A 22196-nucleotide genomic window follows, 5' to 3' on the forward strand; every position below is an offset into this window, starting at 1 on the left:
TAAGAGATGTTTTATCAATACATGGTACTCATTAATACTGAATAACACTTAATTAATAATAAGTTTGGTAGTTCATTCCTTTGCTTATATATTTGATTCTGAGGGGGACAAAAGAAATGTAGAATCCTTTAAAATTTATTTTATTTGCCACTGCTTGTTTTCTATTTGTTCCTGGGCCTGATGTGCACACATTAGAAATGTTTGTTATACTTTGTTAAAATCATATATAAAATATAAAATTCTAGCATTAAAAAAACTACTTTGCATTTAGACAAAAACTTAATACACTCAGTTTAAATTCCTTCAGTTTTACAACTTAATTATGTGCAGTATATAAAATATTTTCTCTACATAGATCATCTTTGCAACACATTTTTGACACCCAAAAATAATAAATGCTCATAAAACCTAAGCCGAGGAAGCTGGACGGAAACCTGCTAATTTTTATTGCAGGTCATCCATTTTCAGTGGGCTTGTTTTTCCTGAAGCATCCTGTGTGAAATGTGAATGTTGCCTCTTCCTGAACTCGTCATTCATGAATCACTGTCCCCTCCTGCCACTGCGAGGGAAGACATACGGTCTTGATGCAGACAGATGTCAACACATTTCCCGTTGAAATTACGTGATGTCGTCTGTTGTGACAGACAAAGTATTTTTTTTGTCCCCACGGCCGTTTATCATTCCTTTACTCTTACGGACGCAGCCAACGTTTGGCAAACATTATGCTTCCCTCTTTTCATTCAGTTCCTATGTCCTGTGGAGCCTGGTGTTGCCTTCAGCAATTGTCAGTATTAATGATGATGAAACTGATTTTATTGTTGTAATATTCGTTAAAGATTTTTTGAACAGACATCCCAATATCCCAGTATAAAATTACCTAAACTGTACTGGAGGATTTTATCGTTATTGCTTTGTATTAGCTCTGCCTATATCTCTCTTCTGAGATTTTTTGAGCTAATCTGTGATTAGTGGCCATAGAAACAACAATGAAAATGCGACTTTGGAACAGGTAGAATTTTTATTTTGTACTAGAAATGATAAGACATTGCTGGAAAGGTTGTGGTGATTGTGCATTCACCAGGTGGTTCATTGTTATAGTGTAGAACAGCACTATAGCAGAAACAGACTTAAGAGTTAAAGAGTTAAAGCTCATAGCTTTAGTTCTCTGCCTTATGGTTGTGTTTAATATTCAACTTTAGGTGTATAATAGCTGGTAGAGCATCACAGTCAAACAATCTAAAAAAAATCTAAAGCCAGTGTTTACTGGTGAGCTTCCTCACCTATACAACTTTCTCATAAATTTTGCTTGTTGAAGCTTCATCTTAAACAATACATAAATTAAAAGAAATACATTCCCAAAAGACTGTAAAAGGATTATCGTCATGTATGCACATGTGGGAAGGTACTGCAAAATGATATTAAATAATTCCTCTTAGTTTATGTGCAATGAAATTGCTAACTAGCTAGGAACTAGTACTCAAGATCTGTAACAAATCTCCATCATATATAATAATGTTAAATATCAATCTTAAAAAAATCTACATATAAATTAAACATCAAATGTACATACATTCTATGGAGAAAAACAAAGTTATAAGACAGTCTGGCATTTTTACATTTGCATTTACATTTTAGGAATTCAACAGAAACTTTTCCAGAACAATCACTTTGAGCCAGTTGTTTATGCGCATGTTGTACCATAGTCTCCTTTTTTAACAATGACACTGGCAGTTATTATTCAAAACATTGTTAAAAGGGTGCTTAAACTATATTAAAATCATCCAAGAACTTAAAATAATTAATGTCACATTGTAATCTGGCTTCTCTTGTCTGGTTAGCTAGCTGTTATTACTCAGTGTAATTACTATACCTATAGTTATCTATACACACCAAAGTCAGTATTTTCAGTATGTTATTTGTAATTTTTTCAGTCCATATTTCACAATTTCTATGCAACAACCCATTTGATTGAAATTGTTAAACACATAAACATGCACAAAGTTTGTCTTTCCAAAGGTATGTAAAAATATTTTCATTAAGTGCTTTGGCTCCCTTGAGAATTTTTATTTTGGTTTTGTTGTTTGTTGCTGTTTGTCAGGCAGAATTTCCTTCCCACTTTGTTTAATTTGGGCTTGACAGTTCAAAGGGAACCTGAGAAGTCTGCTGGTCTGATCATCATTGTGGTGGACTTCAGTGAGTAGCCCGAGCCTTTCCAGTAGTACCATTTGATTCCATTGAAGCGATTTGAGTTTTGGCCTTGTTGGTAATACATCCCATTCAAATTGGACGGACCACAGGCATCAAACCACCAACCTGGAATGTTAAAACAAACAAATTAAATGTAAAAAGAGGTGACATAGAGAATGATGCATGCAATGGTCTTTTCTATACAAAGATAGATATACAATGCAGTTTAAAATATTAATGAAATGCCTCAGAGTTGGTTTAATAAAAGGCAGAAGCAAACTGAAAAGTCTTCAGCCTTGATTTAAAAGAACCAAGGGTTGCAGCAGACCTGCAGTTTTCTTGGAGTCTGTTCCAAATGTGCAGAAAACTGAAAGCTGCCTTTACATCTTTGACTTTGTTGACAGAAAGTAGACCTGTCCCAGAAGATCAGAAATTTATTTTGTCCCTAAACCATTTAGTGCTCTACAAATCAACAGCAGTTCGATAATAAGATTCGATAAGTGATCAGTTCTTTGGCAGAAAGGAAGCCTGTAATGTGATCTGCCTTTTTTTTTGGTCTTAGTGAGGACACGAGCAGCAGCTTTCTGACTCTGCTGCAGATGTCTGATCCACAGGCATTTAAAGACAATTACAGCGGTCGAGACAACTGAAGATTATGCAAAACTACTATAATTCTTAATATCTTCAGGTGATAATAGGCTGACTTTGTAATTATCTTCATGTGGCTGTTAAAATTCATGTCTGAGTCCATGAATGTACCAAGATTTCTGCATTGGTTTACTGTTTTTAACATTATCAGCTGAATCTGAACGCTGACTATTCGTCATTCTTCCATGGCTCTAAAGCCAATTACTTCAGTTTTATCTCTTTTTGAAGAAAATTCTGGCACATCCAATCGTTCAGGGAGTATGGTCCCCTGGTGATGTGGTTATGTAAATTTGTGTGTCGTCTGCATAATTATGGTAGCATATGTTGTTGTTTTACATCATCTGAGCTAGTGGGAGCATGTAGATATTGAACAGAAGAGGCCCCAGAATGGAGACTTGGGGAGCCACAGGTTACAACCACAAGTAATTTTTGTCTGCTCAGATGTGTAATTACCAGTAAACACAAAGTACTCCCTGTGATTTAAGCTGGATTCAATCCAGTTTAGTACAGAACTAGAAAATTCCACCTAGTTTTTCGGTAGGTCTAGTAATATGTTTGTGGTTGACTGTGTCAAATGCAGCACTGACATTAAAGACTTTAATAAGAGCAGTCTCTGTGCTGTGCTCAAGGAAAGCTTTTTCTCCTTCTCACTGGACAGCTGCTTCTGTGGCATAGTATTCTAAGGACATTTTTCACCATCACAGGGCAAAGCTATAAAATAAAATCCAATATTACAATATGTAAAGCTCTTTTCAGAGCTAAACCACCTTTATATCACCTTGTGGTGATTTCCAGTCCATTTGTACACATTGTAAATGCACCCTAGGAAAACTGTGAATGACAGTTAAACCATCCGAGCACACTAGAGCCAGTTAAAATTGTACATATGGAGTTTTTCTAAATTGCTCTCTGGAGACTGAATTCACTCTTGTAAAAGGTTAAGGTTAATGAGCTGCAATGTCTGTTCCATAGAGAGGGAAGAGAGAGAGATTTCAAAGAGCAAATGACCATAAATAAGATTTTTTCAAGCTATATAGTTCTATGGCTCCTATGCAATAAATAGTATTCATGCATTTTTCAGCCATGTTGCACTGGTAGCTACAGCTTAATCAACTGTTAAGAAGTGGCAGTAACTTTTTCTGCATGTGTCATGATGTCAAGGCAGGCCTTTCACAGCATCTTTGGCAGCATCGAATTGGAATTGGATGCGATAATGAAATTGCTTCTGCCATTATGTTGAGATGAATTATTGTGTCTTGTGAACACACACACACCTTTTTGTTTTAAGTCCCCAAGACACTTTTTAAGTTTTCATCAGTGTGTGCTGTTAAGAGATTGACTTTGTTTCATTAACTCTTAAAGACTCTGGATTTTGGTTTTTGCTCAGTAGTAGTAACTCAGTGTCCATGCTTAGTCTAGAGGAATAGCATGTAGAGCTCTAGTGATTAATTGGTAATTAATCAATTCACCATTGTCTGACATTTTATAGACCAAACAACTAATCGAGTAATCGAGAAAATAATTGAGATATTAATGAACTGTGAACTAATTCTAATGATTAGGCTTTACAAGTTTATGGGTTTACGTAACATTATTTCACACTGCTATCTAATGTGGCCTCCACAGAGTTACCAATTTATTAGTTATACCTGAACAATTTCAGTACAGTTTAATATGTATTTCCAATATATAGTCCTTAATAATGCGTATTGTTAAAAATATATCAGAGTGGATTTGACTCTACTCCATGGTAATAGATGATTTAACATTGTACTCCTGTAACTTTTTTATACCCTCAGTGGACAGTTTAAAAAAGGATCAAAACTGATTCAGCATCATCTTTTTTTTTTATTCCACACTGTTGTCTTCCTCATCAAAACCTGCTGCATACAATACCGACAATACAAACAGAACTCTGGTTCTGGTTCTGTGATTTGGATATTGCACTTGGCCATATTGCGATTTCGATTTGATTACGATTAATTGTGCAGGCCTAGCCCCCATTTACATACACACTTAGTGCATTCATCAAATTTTTGTTCATTCAAAATAGGCAGGTTCATATTTGTAAAGGCAGATCCTTCTTTAATGACTCAGTGCCACTCAGTCACGACTGTGCATAATGTGCATATGGAGTCCCCATGTGAGAGACCCCTCATGGGAAAAAAGGGATAGGGTTATGCTTTCATGCTCACTTGGCAGACCCCAATACAGAGTGAGACAAACTTCTGGCAGCGGAGTCACTTGCAAGGGAACGGAGGAGGACCCTTAAGCTACAAGAGCAGAGAGGGAAAAGCTCTGTTCCCAGGCTATTAATGTCAGCCATTGTAGGGGCTGAATTCCCCAATGAGTTGATCAGTGATTAACTCTCAGCTAATTGTGCTCTTTGACCTGCCCACAAAAGTACGGGAGCGCTTAAAATGCCCTTGAAGATTTTGGGGGGAAGTGCCAAGATTTGGGTGGGAATTTGTTCCACAACAAGTGCCATCACAAACTGACACAGTTATTGTGTTTTCCTGATGAGCGCAGTCATTCAGAATCACAAGTTATTTACAAAAATGTATTGCTTACCCCCTGTTGTGAGTTGTGAGCATTTGCAAACACATTTGTCATTGTCTGCATCCTTTGTACTGAAATCACTTCCCGGCTGCCCAATGCTGCTTATTTTGCCTGCTGTTCCACTGTAGCCTTTAAGGTGTATCCTGTAGAATGGAAAAGGAAAAATGAAGGAAGAGGAGGAGGAAGTCCATGATTGCTGTTCCTCAAAAGGCAACATCCCACTCACTTATATTCTTTGGCCACAACTTCACTACTACTGCATCTAAAATGGGCTTTGGCATAAAGAGGATTAAAGTGTGGACTGTTTGCTCTACAGGTTTTCCAGCTGTTTATGTTTTGTGTAATGTTATTTGTCCAGTTTCTTTGTAGGAGTTATTTGGAGTTACTGGGCCAACTAACTGAACACCAAATTGGTCATAGTCAAGTAGACTTAAGACCTGAATAGAACTGTGATGAATTGGAGCATTTCAAGGTCTGTTTGTCAAATTCAAAGGAAGTATCCATTCCACTCCTGAAATCAGCTTAGTTTCGGAAAAGAAAATACTTCTGAAGGATGTGTTGTTGCCAAGAAGTGCAGACTAGATGTTAGAAATCCAAGACATTTAATGTATTTCCTATTTTTCAAACACAGACCTGTTTTATGACATTTTCTTTGGACTGATGCCACTGCATCAGTATCAGGAAGTAAATAGTCTTATACTGCAAAGAACTTCCATCCAGAGGAATTTCTATAATGTGTTTTGTAATGTGTGGAGGTCAGCATTTCTAATGGTCTTCTGGAATTAACTATATGCATGGTATGGTCCAGGGACACAGTGTCTTTCAGATATAAATCATGGAAGACTGGAGAATGAATCTCTCTTACACATTAGTGCTAGATGTTAACAACCAGAGCAAATTAAGTGGAAAATCACCCCAAGCATTGTGAGCTTATCCATCAATGTGGCTGATCTTGACTGTCAGTGAACAAATTGTAGACCATTAGACTGATAATCAGACTGAAACATTTTACTTCATTATTCCATCTATTTGAACTGCTTAAAGCTACTACAAGGAGTTTTTATCTGGTTATAAAAGAGTCTCAATTTAATACCGCTGCCTCTGTGTGACCTACATTAGCAGTCGAGACCATCCACAAGAAAAAGTTACAGTAAGTAATATGTCAGCCAGAAGATTTTTATTTGCATAATTGTATTTTTGACATTATTTTTTGTGGGGTTTTTTTTTTTTTTACAGTGGAAACACTCCTGCTTTTGTCCACAAGGGTCTCCAAAATCAACAAAATATGAAAGTTCTCTGTAGTAGCTTTAAAAGAAACAGATGCAGGTGATGATTCAGAAGTATGGATCCAGTCTAGTGGAAAATGTATTATAAAATAATTACAGCACAAGCTTTCATTCTTTTAGCTAAGGGAAAATGTAATTATATGACATAATTTGCTACTACACTACACTACATTACACATCAGTTCTTCTAAAGATGCTTGTTATTTGTTCAAGAATGCGTGTTGTTTCAAGGACTACTGTTTCTGAATGTTGCCACAAACATAGTTGTTATAACTGCAAGGCCTTGAGTTTTGAGGCTGTGCTTTAGTTACGCTCCTTGGCTGGTAATTGCCAGCAGTTTTTGGTATGTGTTCAGGATAGCAGACTTCAAAAGCACCGTTGTAAGAGAACAGTATTATTTGCTGATGGGCTTCTTTGTCCTCAATAACTTGAGCTACATGAGCTGTAATGTTTTCGCTTAAAGCAATAATTAAACTGTTTAGTGACTGCCACAGAGCATCCAACATTTATTTCTTTGATGTTGTTGGTACAACTTACCTGTAATTTTGTGCTTCACTGTCAAGAGAAAACTGGTCATATTGTGAGAATCCAGAGTTTCCTTCCCAGTCACTCAGCTGGATCCTTAGTTTGTAGGACTGTTGAATTGTCAGTCTGGAGACAAATTCATTTCCTAACCAGAATTCACCTGAAGGTTCTCCAAAGCCCTGAAAAGACACAAAAGACAGGTAATTAAACCTTGTTGAACCCTTGCAGAACAGGCTCGTAGGTTGTTTCCATGAACAAAATGGAGCGCACAGACAAATGACAGACACTGTTTTTTCCTGGAACTACAATATTTCAGAATACTCAAAGTACTTTCAGCAGTTATGCAAAACAATCTCAAATATTCACATCCACAATGAGATACTGATAAGTAAGAATGCCACTTTAAACTGAGCTTGCATTGTGGTAGAATAAAGGAAATCGCATGAATGCTTTCCTCTGTAATAATTGCTCTGTAGGGACTTGAGATTGGACTTGAGATTCTTTTTGGCATGGTGTTGATCCATTTATCTCCAACTTGGCATTGTCAGGGCCGTTCACTATTTTGGGAATCATCTAGAAGCCTTTTTGATTGTAGATTATAAGCACAGTTTCAGATGCACTTGCAGAAATTTTAGACAGGCTGTGGTTGAATCTGGTACCAAAGTTATTTTGGTTTCTGTTGAGGGTACCTTGCTGACATTATTTTCTTGAATAGCAGATGGGGAGCATTTAAGATGTCTGTGCTTCTAGTTGCATTTTGTCCCTTCTCCCTTGGATTACATCTAGGAATTGCCTCTAAGTGCAGAATCACAAGGCCTGTAAAATACTTTCAGTCGATGGCCAAAACAAAATCTGGCCACTGTATTGTGCATTTGGGATGGAAACCGTAGCCTAGGTTATGTTTTTTTTAAGGGAAGAATTTCTTCTTGATAGCTTTTACCTTTTTGTACTCTTGCCACGTACGGTGAAAGTCAACACGGCCGTCAAAGCGTTTTTGTAGTACTGTCCAGCCACCTCCTTCTGTCTCCATGTCACAGAAAGCCTTCACACACAAAAATAAAGGAGTTGTTGTAATTAATAATTCAAAATTAATGCTCTGTAAAGAATTTGTGCTCATTTATAATTTGACAATGGGGTCTTATTTGAGTTGGGTTAAAACAAATGTTGAGTTGCAGTGAAGGGATACAGAATTGAAGTCCAATTCTTATTCTCTGAAAAGTATCTAAGGAGATCACAGTTTTAGCTCAAGCATGCACATCATTAATGGGAGTCTGAGAGCATTTTAATTTCACTGCCCCGCCCTCAAACACAATACTGTTTATTGAGTGCTTCCAGAAGTGTGCAGTGTTTTATTTACAAGGTTGTGTAAGAGTGGGTGGGTTAGTGCATACCTGTGTGTATGTATGCAGTGTTGGGGCATTATTTAACTGTTATGCAATATGGCGTTGTAAGACGTTTCCTCCTTTTATGATCAGATTACTGAACTTCCTACTTTTTTTCCATTTTAGTTCATGTGAGAGCACTACCCACCAAGGTTAAGCTAGTCTCAAACAAACAAACAGGCTTACTTTACCTGAACCTCTGTTGTAGTGTTGGATAATGTGAGAGTGTAGACTCCGCTTTGGGTGTTTCCTGACTTGAAGACAGCAGCGCAGTCCGTGAATGTGGTAGGAGTGTCCTGCATCATGACAGTTTTACTCTCTGCAGAAGAAATCATCCCTTTTAATTTGATACCACACACTTGTACAGCATTCAACTGTTCTCCTTTCACAAATTCACATCTTCTGGGAAAATGGGGCACATTCCAGTCTTCACCATTTTGAACGTGAATGAGGTAATTAAAGTTAGGTGGCTTTCTTTCGTGCAATCCAATAATAGGGCTGGGCAATATATTGATATGATATTGATACTGTGATATGAGGCAAGGTACTGGCTTGTATTTTGAATATTGTTGTATCATGATATGGCTTAAGTGTTATCTTTTCCTGGTTTTAAGGCTGCATTACATTAAATTGATGTAGATTTCTGTTCTAGCAGTCCATTTATTTGTCTTTACCCACTTTGTCATTTTATCCACACAACTGATGATTATTTATCTAAACTCTTGCGTTAATATTACAATATATGTTAAATATAAATAAACATTGATACTGAGGTATTTGATCAAAAATGTTATGATTAGATTTGCAACTAACTAATTTTCACTGGCGATAAATCTGTTGACTGTTTTCTCAAGTAATTTGTAATTTGGTCCATAAAAAGGTGAAAAATTTTGATCAGTACGTCCCCTTTGCCCTTCCCTATTAAATACTGTTGGGTAGTTTAAGCGACAGCAGTGCTTCATATTCTATAAGATCATGTGTTTGTACTATTTGAGAATTTACAGTATGTTATTTTCGAGAAAATGTGTATCAAGATGTATATCGTATGATGTGCATATCATAAACATATCAAAATCCCCCAGCCCTATCCAATGCAACCACACACTTATTATTGCCAGTGGCCACACCAGTCTTGGCCTACAGGACCCAAGTATGGACGTGTTTTAAAATATAAATATAAAAAAGAGGGCATATGTTGTCTGCCTTTCGTTGAGTAGAGATTACGATGACCTGGAGTGCTGACTCACCTCGAGCTGAGCCAGCAGAGATAGCATGAATAAGATTGTTCACGGTTCCCAGAAGCTCTTGCTGCTGTTGCTGCAGTACAGTGTTGTTTGAGGAGACTTTGAGTAGCTGCTGCTCCAACTCGCCGATGATGGCGGTCTGTCTCAGTATTAGAGTCTGAAGCTGCTCCTTTTCCTCTCGAAGCATCTTCAGCTCCACCTGCCTCTGCTCCTCCATATCCACCACCTTTTTCTCCAAAAAGCTGCAGAGAAGCAGGCAGCAAGTTCAGCAGTGAGCTTTCGTTTTTGCTTTGCACATTAGCCCAATACTGTGCTGTTAGTGACCCTGAAAATTAGTAGTATTTGTTTTGTTTTTTTGCCATGTTTTAGGTCCTCACCTGTTTTTGTCATTTAGCTTGTTGATTTCATTTGTTTGGATAATTAGTTGTTTTTCCAACTTGTTGGTTGACAGAGAGTTTTCAAGAAGTTTACGCTCAAGTCGAGTTGTATGATGAATTACCTGAAAACAAAAGAACAAGGGGAAGCAGCTCAGTCAGCCTGTGACACAGAGAAAGTTGTCACAATACCAGAACTTTAAACCTAGATACACTACTGGCATTAAAAAAAATATCAGTACTTTTAATACTATAATTAACAGATGTATCATTTTAAACATATGTTATTGCAAAAGTATCAAAGTATTCATCCCTCAGCAGTAAATTTTAAATGCTCTGAGGCCTAAACAATTAATTGAAATTATGAAAAATGTCAAATTCCTCCAGTAATGTCATATGATTCCCCACACAGCATGGTCCCAAGTTTAACTTGCAGCTGGAAAAGGGTTGTGTTCCAATAAGACCCTGATCTACTACTGACAGAGGACTGTTTTAAATTGAAATTAATTAAATAATTAAATTGCAGTTACATTTGGCATTTCTCCATTTTAATGTTTAAATTAGTTTGCAAATAATAACATGACTTGCAGCAATTTAGAGAAAAAACAAAGTAAAAAAAAAGCATGTAACATCAGCAACAACAACAGCAGAAATGTGTGGGAAAAGAACAATAAGAAACTTTAAAAATTAAATTAAATTATATGTATTAAAATCCTAAATTATATTACAATCCTAAAAAGAAATTGTCTGGATAACAGGCAGTTTGTCAAAGTACTTTGGATATTAGGTTCTGTATTCCATTGGTACATCAAGTTCCAAACAAAGCCCAGTTTGCATTTCTAGAGTGAACAAACAGCCATTTGCAAAGTGGAAAAACATGACAGGAAAGAACAACCAAGTTCCAATACAGCAAACGTACCTGGACAAGGGAAACTTTGAAAATCCACCTATTTTCACAGACGGACGTATTGAACTAAAGTCTGGGGTTGGGGACCTTGCCTCTAATTTCCCATTTTGGAGGAACTGAACTCAGCAAAAAGCAGGTTGTTTACATGGATCCCAGCTATGTGTCTCCAATGGAGCTGTTGATGTCTTTGAACAGACGGATGTCTGATTGTGACAAACTGATAGACCCTTTCTGTGGGAATACAAGTGTGCTAATAACAGGAAATGCTGTACAGTTGGCTCACATAAGGTCATTGACGTGTAGCCACAATAATAAACTGACGCAGTCATGCCTGTTTTTCCCTCTGCTTATTTTTTTAACACTCTGAAGCTACATTGTTTAATGCAGTGTACCGCAGAGACCATGTTAATGTATACCTGTCATCAAAACAACTGATAAACTTGCACCACATTTTCATCGGCATGTTTTTCTGTTACCAAGCCTGTTATGCTTATAAAAATAGGTGTAAACTGTTCTTGTCTTTCTTAGTGTTGCATTGCATGTATGCAGTTTTTAGCATTGTTTCCTTCTGTGTGTTTAAAGTTGTCTCACCTGTGCCTCCACATTGGTCAGTTTCCTTGTTTGCTCTGCAGTTTGACTCAGCAGGTTTGTTCCTATTTCAATCATCGTAGCTGTGTGGTTATGTACAGCTGTCTGTTGGATTTGGACCATGTCCTGCTTCATGCTGTCTTGTATGTAGTTCTCCAGCTGCAGCACAGAAGAAATACATTAACTTGATTAGTATTATTAATTAGTGGTTCTGTTGTGCATGCACAATCCTGTACATTAGTTCAGAGATTGACAGTTGGCTGCTGCTCACTACAATCTGCTACTGTAATGTTGGACACAGAGCAGCTCTGTTTCTTGTTTGAGTTCTTGAGAAACCTCATGTGTACTTGGTCAGAGTGAAGTCATTGTCACTTGTTCTCTTTGCTTCGGATTTACCCTATTGGATCAGGGACTCAAACCAGGGAATAACATTCATTTGAGTGTTCATTGTATACTGACTGGAGAACAATTAACGCCATTGTCATAGAGAGTGGAGTATCAACAGCTAAGCAACTTTAAGATGATGGATATACTATGTATTATTTGCAGTTTGCAGCCATGCTTCTTAAAGGGAGATGAAGGGACACTTCACCCCAAAATCAAAATACATTTTCCCTTTTACATGTAGTGCTATTTATTCCTCTAGATTGTTTTTTTTTTTTTTTTTTGTGTGTGTGTGTGTGTGTGTGTAAGTTGCTGAGTTATCGGCCCTAGAGTTGTCTGTCTTCTTCCAATATGATTGTGAATTGTGGTGTTCAAAGCAACAAAAAATATGTTTGAAAAATGTAGTAGATGACCAGAGAAATATAGTGAGAGTGAAACAAAGTTAAATAAATGTGATTTATCAAGAGCGAAATAAACAAACTAGAGTTTGCTTATTCTATCAGGCTGACCTTCATTTCACTAAATTTCATCTTTAATACTTTTTTGCTAATGATTGATAATAATAATAGTGGGGTTGGGGGTGCATGAACTTTTTCCAGCTTCTAAAGGAGGACACACCATAAGAAGTTTGGGAGCCACTGATCTAGATGGATTAATAGCACCATAGGCCAAAGGGAAAGTATGTATTTTTGATTTAAGGGTGAGTTGTCACATTAAGAAAAATGTTCAGAATTTCTTATTTCCAATCTCTCAGGAAAGTGGGTTTATTAGTAGACATATTCTTTTACTCCCTCTTCAGACAACAACTGTATGGTCCTCTTGGATGCTTGGAGACATCATCACATAATAAGCTCTGGTCTCCACATGTCCCATTGTCAACAATGGTTTCATCAGTTTCAAAAGTCTGTGTTGTTTTCATATTTGCTCTATTTCTATTAGAGATGAAACAATATGAAAAATTCTTATCACGATCATTTTCAAAAAGTACTGATACACACACTTAAATCATTTCACAAAGTTTTAGAATGAAAACCTTTCACCAAAATGACATATCGTCATGTCTTTTGGGATGTCGGTGTTTTCACTGACACAAAACAAAACCACGTTGTTGCTGTGCCTGTGTCTGGGAGACTATTGCTAACCTTGGTTAATGCCGGACGCATTAATTACGCTGAGATTTTCAAAGCACGGTAATGAAACATGGTTATTACAATAATTAAAATGTATTTTTTTATCCCTAATTTCTATGCTATAAATGCACAAAAATTTGCATTTAACAACCTGTCGAAAATAGACTGATGGTGTCACATCATGGTATTTTGAGGAAACACTGTTCAGTTATTTTAAGGGGAGCTTCGGGGATCAACATGAACAAAAATGTCTCATGACGAGGGAATTTCTGTTGTATATTATATGTCAAGTATTTTAGTTTTAGGAGAAGAATGAAAGTCATTTACAAGTAATTGTAATGGCCTGTACTAGATTGTAATTTCATAGAAAAGTACTGAAGCTTGAGACAATTTACTAATTTATCATTTGTGTCATTGTGACTCAAGAGGATAAATAACATTTACAGTTCTGGTATAACCTTGCCAATATCAAACCTCTTAATCATAGAAATAACACAATGGCTCAGGGTGGGAAAAGGTCAATGTTTCATCTTTACGAGACTTGTTCTTATCTACCTTACAGTATTGCCAAATTTAGACCAAGACCAATCATTAAGTTATTTCCTGCATGGTGTTCCTGAGTGGCAATCAGGTCACACGACTCGTAAACAGGATGGAAGTGTTGAGTGAGGAGTTACATCCTTCATGACAGTGAGTGTGCACAACTGGAAACCAGCGTCAGTTGAATATCTTTGTCATCTACAGTAAGTTTGCATAATCACTTGTTGTTGTTATTTACTCATCAGTCAGCAATGCAGCCGCAAACAGCCAGTTATTTTTCTTTTGGCAAATACAAGTAACAGCTGCAATTAGCACTGATTTTGTTTGTCTTCCTTTCATGACTTCCAGTTTGTTTATGTTTCTTGGATCCACACATGTTAGGTGGAAGGTTGTCATTTGAATTGCTGACAGGATGTCCCATTGACAGTCTATGATCTAATCAGTTGTTTACACCGTTTGTCTCAAAGGCGTCCGTAAGGAATGACTGTGTTCCTCATTCACATGAGAACGTGACAACAAATTGTTTTCCTCAGTTGTCATCAGGTGGTGTGGTGTAAATAGCACTTTCTGAAATTAAGTGACTGTGTTCAGGGCTCCTATGCAGTATAGAAAAGTGTGGATTTTTTTTATTTTATTTTTTTGCATTTTACTCATTTCCAGATCTGGAGTATGGAAAAATATTTGTGTTTCTAGGCTATTGCCCCTTTTCTGTTTTCTAAAATATAAAATTCAGAATTTATAAAAATAAATTGATTGAATTTTCATGGTGTCTGGAGCAGCCATTGGTGCCAAAATGTTTACCACTGCATGAGAGAGCACGGGCTAGAGTGAGCTTGATGTCACTGAAAGCAAAGCAAAAATATGGTGTGTGACGCAAGCTCCTTCTCAGACAGAAACAGCTCTGGTATCTTTGAATGTGTTATATGCATAGCATCACAAATAACCAAATATTAATCTTGTCTGAACATTTGAGTTTTGCAGTGATCAGAAAAGTCAGTACCTTTATGTTCATGGTTGTTTCCATGGACACAGTTAATGAAGGAGGTGAGAGAGACTTGCAGAGACATCATGAAAATTAAATTATCTAACTTTTTTCAACTCATTTTCCATTCTTATTTATTTGGAGTGTGAACTGAACGCCCACAGTGGGTAAATATATGTTTTCCGTGGGCTGATTTGATCTTAAACATAAAGCCTGATTAGCGAAGGAGCCCAATGAGAAAAGAAAGCTAGATGCAAACTGTGTGAAATCAGACACACATATTAAAAGACATAATAAACATCTAGCTATTTATACTCAGTTGGTACGCTTGGAAATTTAAGTCTGGAAAAGTCTGGAATTTTTGACATGGAAAATGTGCAGGAACCCTGAGCACTGAATACTGAGTTGGAACTGAGTTGTAGCTCATAGGATTGGATACTTTTCTGCAGACATCCTGAATATGTTTATGTGATAACAATGTGAAGTTATGTAAGCTTTTAAGTGACACTCTCGATTCCTCTAAATTAGGTGGCAGTTACTTGTTCTCTCAGGTTATTTAAACCCTTGAATCGCTCTTCCATCCTAAACTCCTGTAAAAGAGGTTTATAAAAATCAGTCAATCCATCAATTTTCTTTACGTGCTTATTCAGTACTTTTGAAACTCTAACAGATATTGTATTGTTTTATGCATGTGGTATTGAAAAAGTATTGAAGCATCAATACTTTTAACAACCTTTTAACAAGACTTTTGACAACCTGCAGTCTAAAAGCTCCTGCATTTTATTTAAGTTAAATGCTTTACAAATGCCTCAAGAACAGCATAATGTCATTTTCCCCCAGACAACACAACGTGGTCCCAAATTGAACTGACAACTGGAAACAGGTTGTGTTCCAATGAAACACTCATTTACTATTGATAGAGGAATATTTTTAATTTGAAATTATGCAATTGCATCTAGCTTCTTCCCATTTTAAAGTTTAATATAGTATACAAATAATAACACTGCACTGAAATACAGACTGTTGCAACAAAAAATGTCAAAGTAAATTGGATATTAAGTTCTGCTTATTCGTGCTTCAGATCATGGGGGTCATGTAATAAAGAGTAGTATTTTATTATTTTAAATGAATTAAAGTTACACTGAAGTTAGTAGCTTACAGCTGCAATAACAGACCAAACTCTTCTTCTTCATAAAAGAGAAATTAATGGACATAGCAGATTTGCCTATTCAGCACACCTTTACAAAATCTAATGCTTCTGCTTTATTAATGCAGAACCAGAGTAATGTATAATATGTAATACTGTGAATCTGTACTGTACTTGGGTGCTATTAGACATAATAAGTGTTATAAAAAGTGTCACAAGTCTGTTGTGTTCTTTATGCCAAAATATCCAGCACATTGTGAAACTTTAACCATCGTACTTTAGCTATGATTTACTCTCTCATATTAATTTTCTCATGTGCAAATTCATTCGGCTAAGTTGCATAACAAGAAGGTGCTGGAGTCGTAAGAAATATGTAACCTGTCACTGTCTGCTGTTGGACTTTTTGAAATGTTCGCTTGTGTTTGCAAAAGGCTGCAGCACTTGAGCTGTTGCCTCTGTGAGTGTAGTTACTGAGTAGCGTTGTCTAGATCATGAAGAACATCAAAGAAGAGTGTCCTCTGAGCTACGAGACAGGAAATGTGTGATCAAGCTGTGAGATGTTCTTGTCTCTGAACAGTAATCGCACTCCGAAGAGGGAGAGGAGAATGAGCTAGAAAAGAGGCATTTCACCTCTTTGACTGGCACAAGTTAACAACTCAGCAAACTGAAAGGGCAGTATGTGTCCCACCTGTGTTGAGTTTTTGTCAGTCATCAAACCCGTTACGTCCCTTTGCAATGAATAATAGTCTCTCACATACATGCAGCACATTCTTTTGTGTTCGTCTCTACATTTGTTAAATCAAAATAGATTCCCGAAGATTCTCTCAGTCTTTAAAGATAAAAAAAAAACTATGACATGACATAACTGTGACATAACTATTCATTTAGACCAGTTTTTCACTGGTTATGAAACAGTTTCAATTTAATGCTGATGTCTCTGTATGACTTTCATAAGCAAACAAGACCATCGGCATGAAGATGCGTGTTTCTAGTTTTTCTTGATGCCGACAGTACATAGTCTTCATCGAATTCTCCTTGAAATCAGAAGAGATGAGCCTGTATTTACATTTTTTCAGGCAAAGTTGCATTGAGTAGTACTTCAGTCAATTAAAATAAAGATGGAGGAGATTTTTATTTAAATAATTTTATTTTGGCCATTATATTTTGTGATTATGGCTATGGAATCACTACTGCTTTTGTCCACAGGGGCCTCCAAAATCAACACTGTCTGAATGTTCCTTGTTGTAGCTTTAACCTAAACTTTCACTCATTAAACTGATTTTGTCTTGTCTTTTTTTAATAGATCGGTTTTATTATTCGTTTTTATTATGTGGTATTGCTCAGTCCTTGATGTTAATAATTAATCATTAATTGCTGTTAAGAATTTAACCGATTAAAAATGTATTAATCAAAAATTAATAGATAGTCTAGAAATGGCCATATTTGCGCTTCATTTGACATTGTTTTGTCTGCCGAAACCATTTGTTAAATAAGGAAACTGAAAATGAGAAAAAAAATGACAATGAGAAATAAGCATGTGCTTTTTATGTTATTAATTATTAAAGATAAATGGATTAATTGATTGTTGGCATTTTCAACTGTATGTTAAGAAAATACACAAAATTTGCAACAACAAAGAACTGGTGGTTTAGTATGAGACTGAATAATCTGCCAATCACATGAAAAAAAACAGCAGCTCTCCTTGAAACAAGTTTCTTGTTATTCTGTCATGTTGAATGAATGTCATCTTGTCATGTTAAAATTTGCCAATGTTCCATGTGCTAAAGTATAGTAGATCATTAGGGATATATGATAAATACCAAGAAATTATCAGGTCATAATGGGAAAATTATAGTATTATTTATTATTCTGATAATGAAATTATAGCTGAAAAATACTGGCTGTAATAATATCTTGATTATGTCAAAGCCTTTCATTTAGATTCTAAGACAATAGGTGCTATAAAAGGTAAGTATATTTGGGATGTTTTGTGATGAACTTTATTTTAAAAATGAACTTTTACAGAGTCAGACCTGTTGTTTGTCTTTGTTGTAATAGGGATGTCAGGTAGATTCAGTTTGGTCTGAGGAATATTAAAACATTCATCTTTACACACTACATCTTAACCTTTTCATGCCCTCAGGTGTGCAAAAAGCTGCAGATTAAATTAATTTCCTTTTCAAATACAAAAATGTGGGATTATAGCGTGTCTCATTGGCTATAGAAGCAGATTTCTCCCTTTAGATAATTCTATAAAAGTTTTAGCAGGAAATCTGGTGAAGTCAGCAGTTCATCTAAATTATCCTCATGTTCCACACAAGGTGTTTGGTTTTTCGTTGGAAGTGCTACTTTCTTTGGTTCAGTTTGTAAAGAAGTGTGAGTATCTCCAGTAACACCTGGACACACCAGTGTTTTTTTTTTTTAGCTCTTCAGCACATTTTGTCCTCTTACACATCATAATGATCTCAGTTACTTAAAAAACACTTTGTCATCTTTTCTTCTGACATTATCACTTTCAAATCGCTGTAATAAATCACAGTCTCTTGTACTGATGTGACTTTACCTTGAGCAGCCATTGTGTGTTGTTCTCCATGGTGATCTCCAGTTGTTCCAGCCTCTGAGCCGACTCATCGTCCACAGGTCCATCCTCTTGAACCGGATAGTTGTAGTTGTTGCTCTGAGTTTGGCAGTTGTCTTGCTCAGGCAGCAGAAAGGTGTAGCTACATGGACCGTTTTGGATTTGATACTGTCTCTTACCCACAGCACTGTATCCTGTCCCCAGACCAAGACAGAAACTTAAAACTAGTAAGTCCACATTCAGCATCTTCATAGTGGAACTATTCACCTAAAAGTAAATTCAGTATAGTTAGAACTCCTTGGATTTTTTCTTAAACTTCTCTTGAGTAGATGTCTTTTCCTAGCAGCATCCAAGTGTAAACAATCCTCTTGAGGTTGTGCAGATTCCTTTTATTACCCCTCAGTGGTAGGAGGAGAGAAAGCCATCAGGAATTGAGGTAGTGTGTCATTCCCGGAGGTTGCCGGTGCCAGACTGCATGTGCTCGCCTTTCATCAAGCCCCCAACCACTTGTTTGAGCTGCCCATGGCCTCTCTGATTAGCTAGCTGAGAGTTTAAACCACTCCCTCCCCCTCTCACTGTGGCCAGTCACTGTGAAGAGCAGTGAAGTGGAGATTCCTTTCAGTACGCACTCACTAAACAACACAGAGGAGCAGATGAACAAAATCACACACGTTCCACTATATCCTCTACAATACACGCATGTTTTTTTTTTTTACCTCTAGTTGCACAGCTACTCAGGATGCAGCTGTCCACCTTCAGCACACTTTGTGATAGTAGCAGTGTCCATCCCATTCATTGAAAATTGTTTCCCGGCCTGGGACAAACACACTAGCATCTTTGAATGGGAGATTCAAAGGAAAATGCCTTTGTTTGAATGACATAATTAACTCTTTCCACACATTTTTCTATTTTGTTTGTACAAGATGCTGAGGCTATATTTAAAGCAAAATTGACTTCCTTTTCCTGACTTTATGAGACATTCTTCTTTTTTGTTTCATGTTCTTACACAGTAATTGGATTTATTTCACAATTTCATTATGTCATTAAAGAATCCAAAATTCCCAGATCTTCCCAAGGAAACTCAAAAGAAGTTAGTTTCTAGTTTGGATCTCAGGGTCGATAAAGTCTGTTACTGGTAAAAACTGACGTTGCCACATGATGACCTCTGACCACAAAATAGTCATGACTTTTTTTTTTTAATTTGCATCTGCTTCAGGGTAGTTTTGTGCAATTTCAGATTAAATGTACTTGGCAGATCTCTGTCTGAGTCATACGTGTAATGAAACATTTTTTGCATTTAAGCCTTTCAAATCAGTAAAGTCATGGGAAAGATGTGTGATATGTTGTTTTCTCAATCAAGGGCAAGTTTTTGGTGTGTCCTATATATCCTGCTATATCTTGTCCCAAATGTTCATTTCTACACTAGCTTGAAATAGCAGGACAGAAGTGAGCCCTCACAAATGGGGGGTAGATCTAGAGGGGTGGCATGAGGTGGCATTTGCCATTCCTTAAATATACTTTGCCACCCTAGTTTAGGACAATTAGTTAAAATACATTAATATGAGGAACTGTGCAGGATGGAAACTCTGAAGTCAGAGTGCAAGTGAATGCAGCAAGAGATTATGCTCTACTACACACAGTATAGTATGTTCTGGCCACATTTTAAGCTAAACGATGGCTTTATGTTGAATGACAAAATATGCATTTGGGAAAATGTATGAAGATTGGAGAATAAAACAATTCATTAATTTTATTGCCACCTGTAGCTATTTCTGTTGAATTCTTTACTTATGTGCAACAATAACATAATGTTTTTTAATTAATATATCTTCATTTTGAGGCATTTCTGAGCTGGTACTGATATATGTGATTGTTTGCAATTAAAGCACCTCTTGAAGTCTCCATGCTCCTCTTGCCAACCCATGAATATTTCTCTAGATCTGTCCCTGTTCACAGATTAATCCGTTTATATTTTTTTTTTTATAACAGGTTTTTTAAATGACCTATTAAAGGCAGCATTGTCGTTTTTTGGCTTGTTCTGTTGTTAGAGACTCTGGAGTATTTTCAGACATCTTTTGTAAACAACATGCCACAAATGCTTGCGTCAGTAACTTGTTTTTCTGTGGCTTGAAGAAAATACTTTTTCAGTACCAATTTCATTTTAAAGTGAGTCACCTCTGGGCTATTTTAACAAGAAAATTAGGGGACTAGCCTCCCACGGCAAATAATCATACAGCCACATACAAGATTATCTTGTTATAATGACTATCCTGGAGGTGCAAATAGAAAGTTTCAGGTCTTTTCCACCAACTGCAGCATCATCCCAACATGACAAAGTTTCTGCTCTCTGGGGACTCTTGTGTCACAGCAGGGAACAGAATGCAGGTGTATTGTACAGGAAGGGCATTGACATAGGAGGATGTTTTGTCCTTTACTGCAGGAATGTGCCTCCATCACAGACGCGCTACTGTTGATTGGGTACTGTGGCTTCACTCTTTACAGTAGAATCTTTGAAAGTGACACAGACCTTGGTCAATCTGTAACTGCCTGCAAAATAATTTCAGAGATTGAGCTTTATATTGTGTACTGAACAGTCATTTTCACCTCAGCATAATCACATTTTGTGTCAGCTGCACAATATTTCATTTTTTCTCAGTCTCAGATTTGCCCTCTGCAGTTGGACAGACATACCGAAACAGAATTGTAGGAAGCAGGCTGATGTAACAGTTACTGTATGAGGGAAATGCAACATATTTAAGCACATTACCGAAGAGGAAGGACTCGTCATTCCAAAAACATTGACTTCTTCAGGTGTTCAGACTGAATCACTAGAGCAGCAGATTTAATGGCAGCACTTCTTGTTTTACGGTTATTGAAATCACCAAGGAGGGAAGGGAAGCATTTAACTTATCACTGAGCCACAACCTATTTAGGCTAAGTGAATAGACCGTGCCATGAGCAAGCAATGTGACATCTCCTGAGCCATCAAGCATATACTGTATTATACAGGGCTGTTAAGCCTAATTTATTCTTACCTGGTGTTGGTTGTTACAGAGCTGCACAAACTGCCTTGCTGTCCACACTGCCCCTCTGCGGACTTGCTGTACACAACCAGAAAAATGTAACTGTACATCAGTAGCAGCTGCAAAGATATTGATTGGGTTATCAGAGTAAGACGGTGGGATTTCCCATGTGAGGAATAGATAAATTGTTGCCTGCACTGGACAATGTATCTCATCCAACAGTTTATCCAACTGTCATTAAGCATGATACCACTGGCATCCCAATGACCTGTCCTCTAGAGATTTTTGAAAATCAGTTTTTATTTTTAGTGTCATGTTTGACAGCAATTAAGTTTTATTTCTTGTATAATAGTCAGGCTGTATGAGGGGCCGAGGCAAAAAAAAAAAAAGGGCACCAGCTGTGTGTTGTGGGGCACCAGTGTACTGAATGTCATGATGCGCTTTACCACTGTTTGTCAACTGGAATGGCACTCTAGACAGCACTTAATCACGTTTCTTCCCCTGGAGGGGCACTCAAGAGCAGTGGTTACCAAATAGAGGTCTGCGGCACTCTTCCAGGGGGTCTGTGAAAAGTCTTCAGATTTATTCATTTAAATGATCATGATATAAAAACTAGTTATTAAATTATCTCACAAAAGACTTCATGGGAATAACATTTTACATTTTAAATCTAAAATAGCTCAGAGATTATGTTCTAATCTAACAAGTTTAA

At 36.9% G+C, this 22196-nt stretch overlaps 2 protein-coding genes across 2 annotated transcripts in view; one reads left to right on the forward strand and one right to left on the reverse strand.

Annotated features, from left to right (window-relative positions):
- The window catches only part of mcph1 (microcephalin 1), a 38151-nt gene that overhangs the window by 12275 nt on the left and 3680 nt on the right, over positions 1-22196 (forward strand). The gene's annotated exons all lie outside the window — the stretch shown is intronic.
- angpt2a (angiopoietin 2a) lies at positions 5-18981 on the reverse strand. Its single transcript, XM_084735419.1, has 9 exons — positions 18447-18981; positions 11704-11859; positions 10209-10330; positions 9835-10073; positions 8779-8906; positions 8146-8247; positions 7218-7384; positions 5407-5537; positions 5-2313 (listed from the first exon to the last, which is right to left on the reverse strand). The coding sequence occupies exons 1-9, from the start codon at positions 18711-18713 to the stop codon at positions 2141-2143; spliced, it is 1485 nt and encodes a 494-aa protein (XP_084591545.1). The 5' UTR covers positions 18714-18981; the 3' UTR covers positions 5-2140.

This window comes from Lutjanus erythropterus, chromosome 14, assembly GCF_056507025.1.
Source record: "Lutjanus erythropterus isolate fLutEry1 chromosome 14, fLutEry1.hap2, whole genome shotgun sequence".
In the NCBI taxonomy this organism is placed as follows: Eukaryota; Metazoa; Chordata; class Actinopteri; order Lutjaniformes; family Lutjanidae; genus Lutjanus; species Lutjanus erythropterus.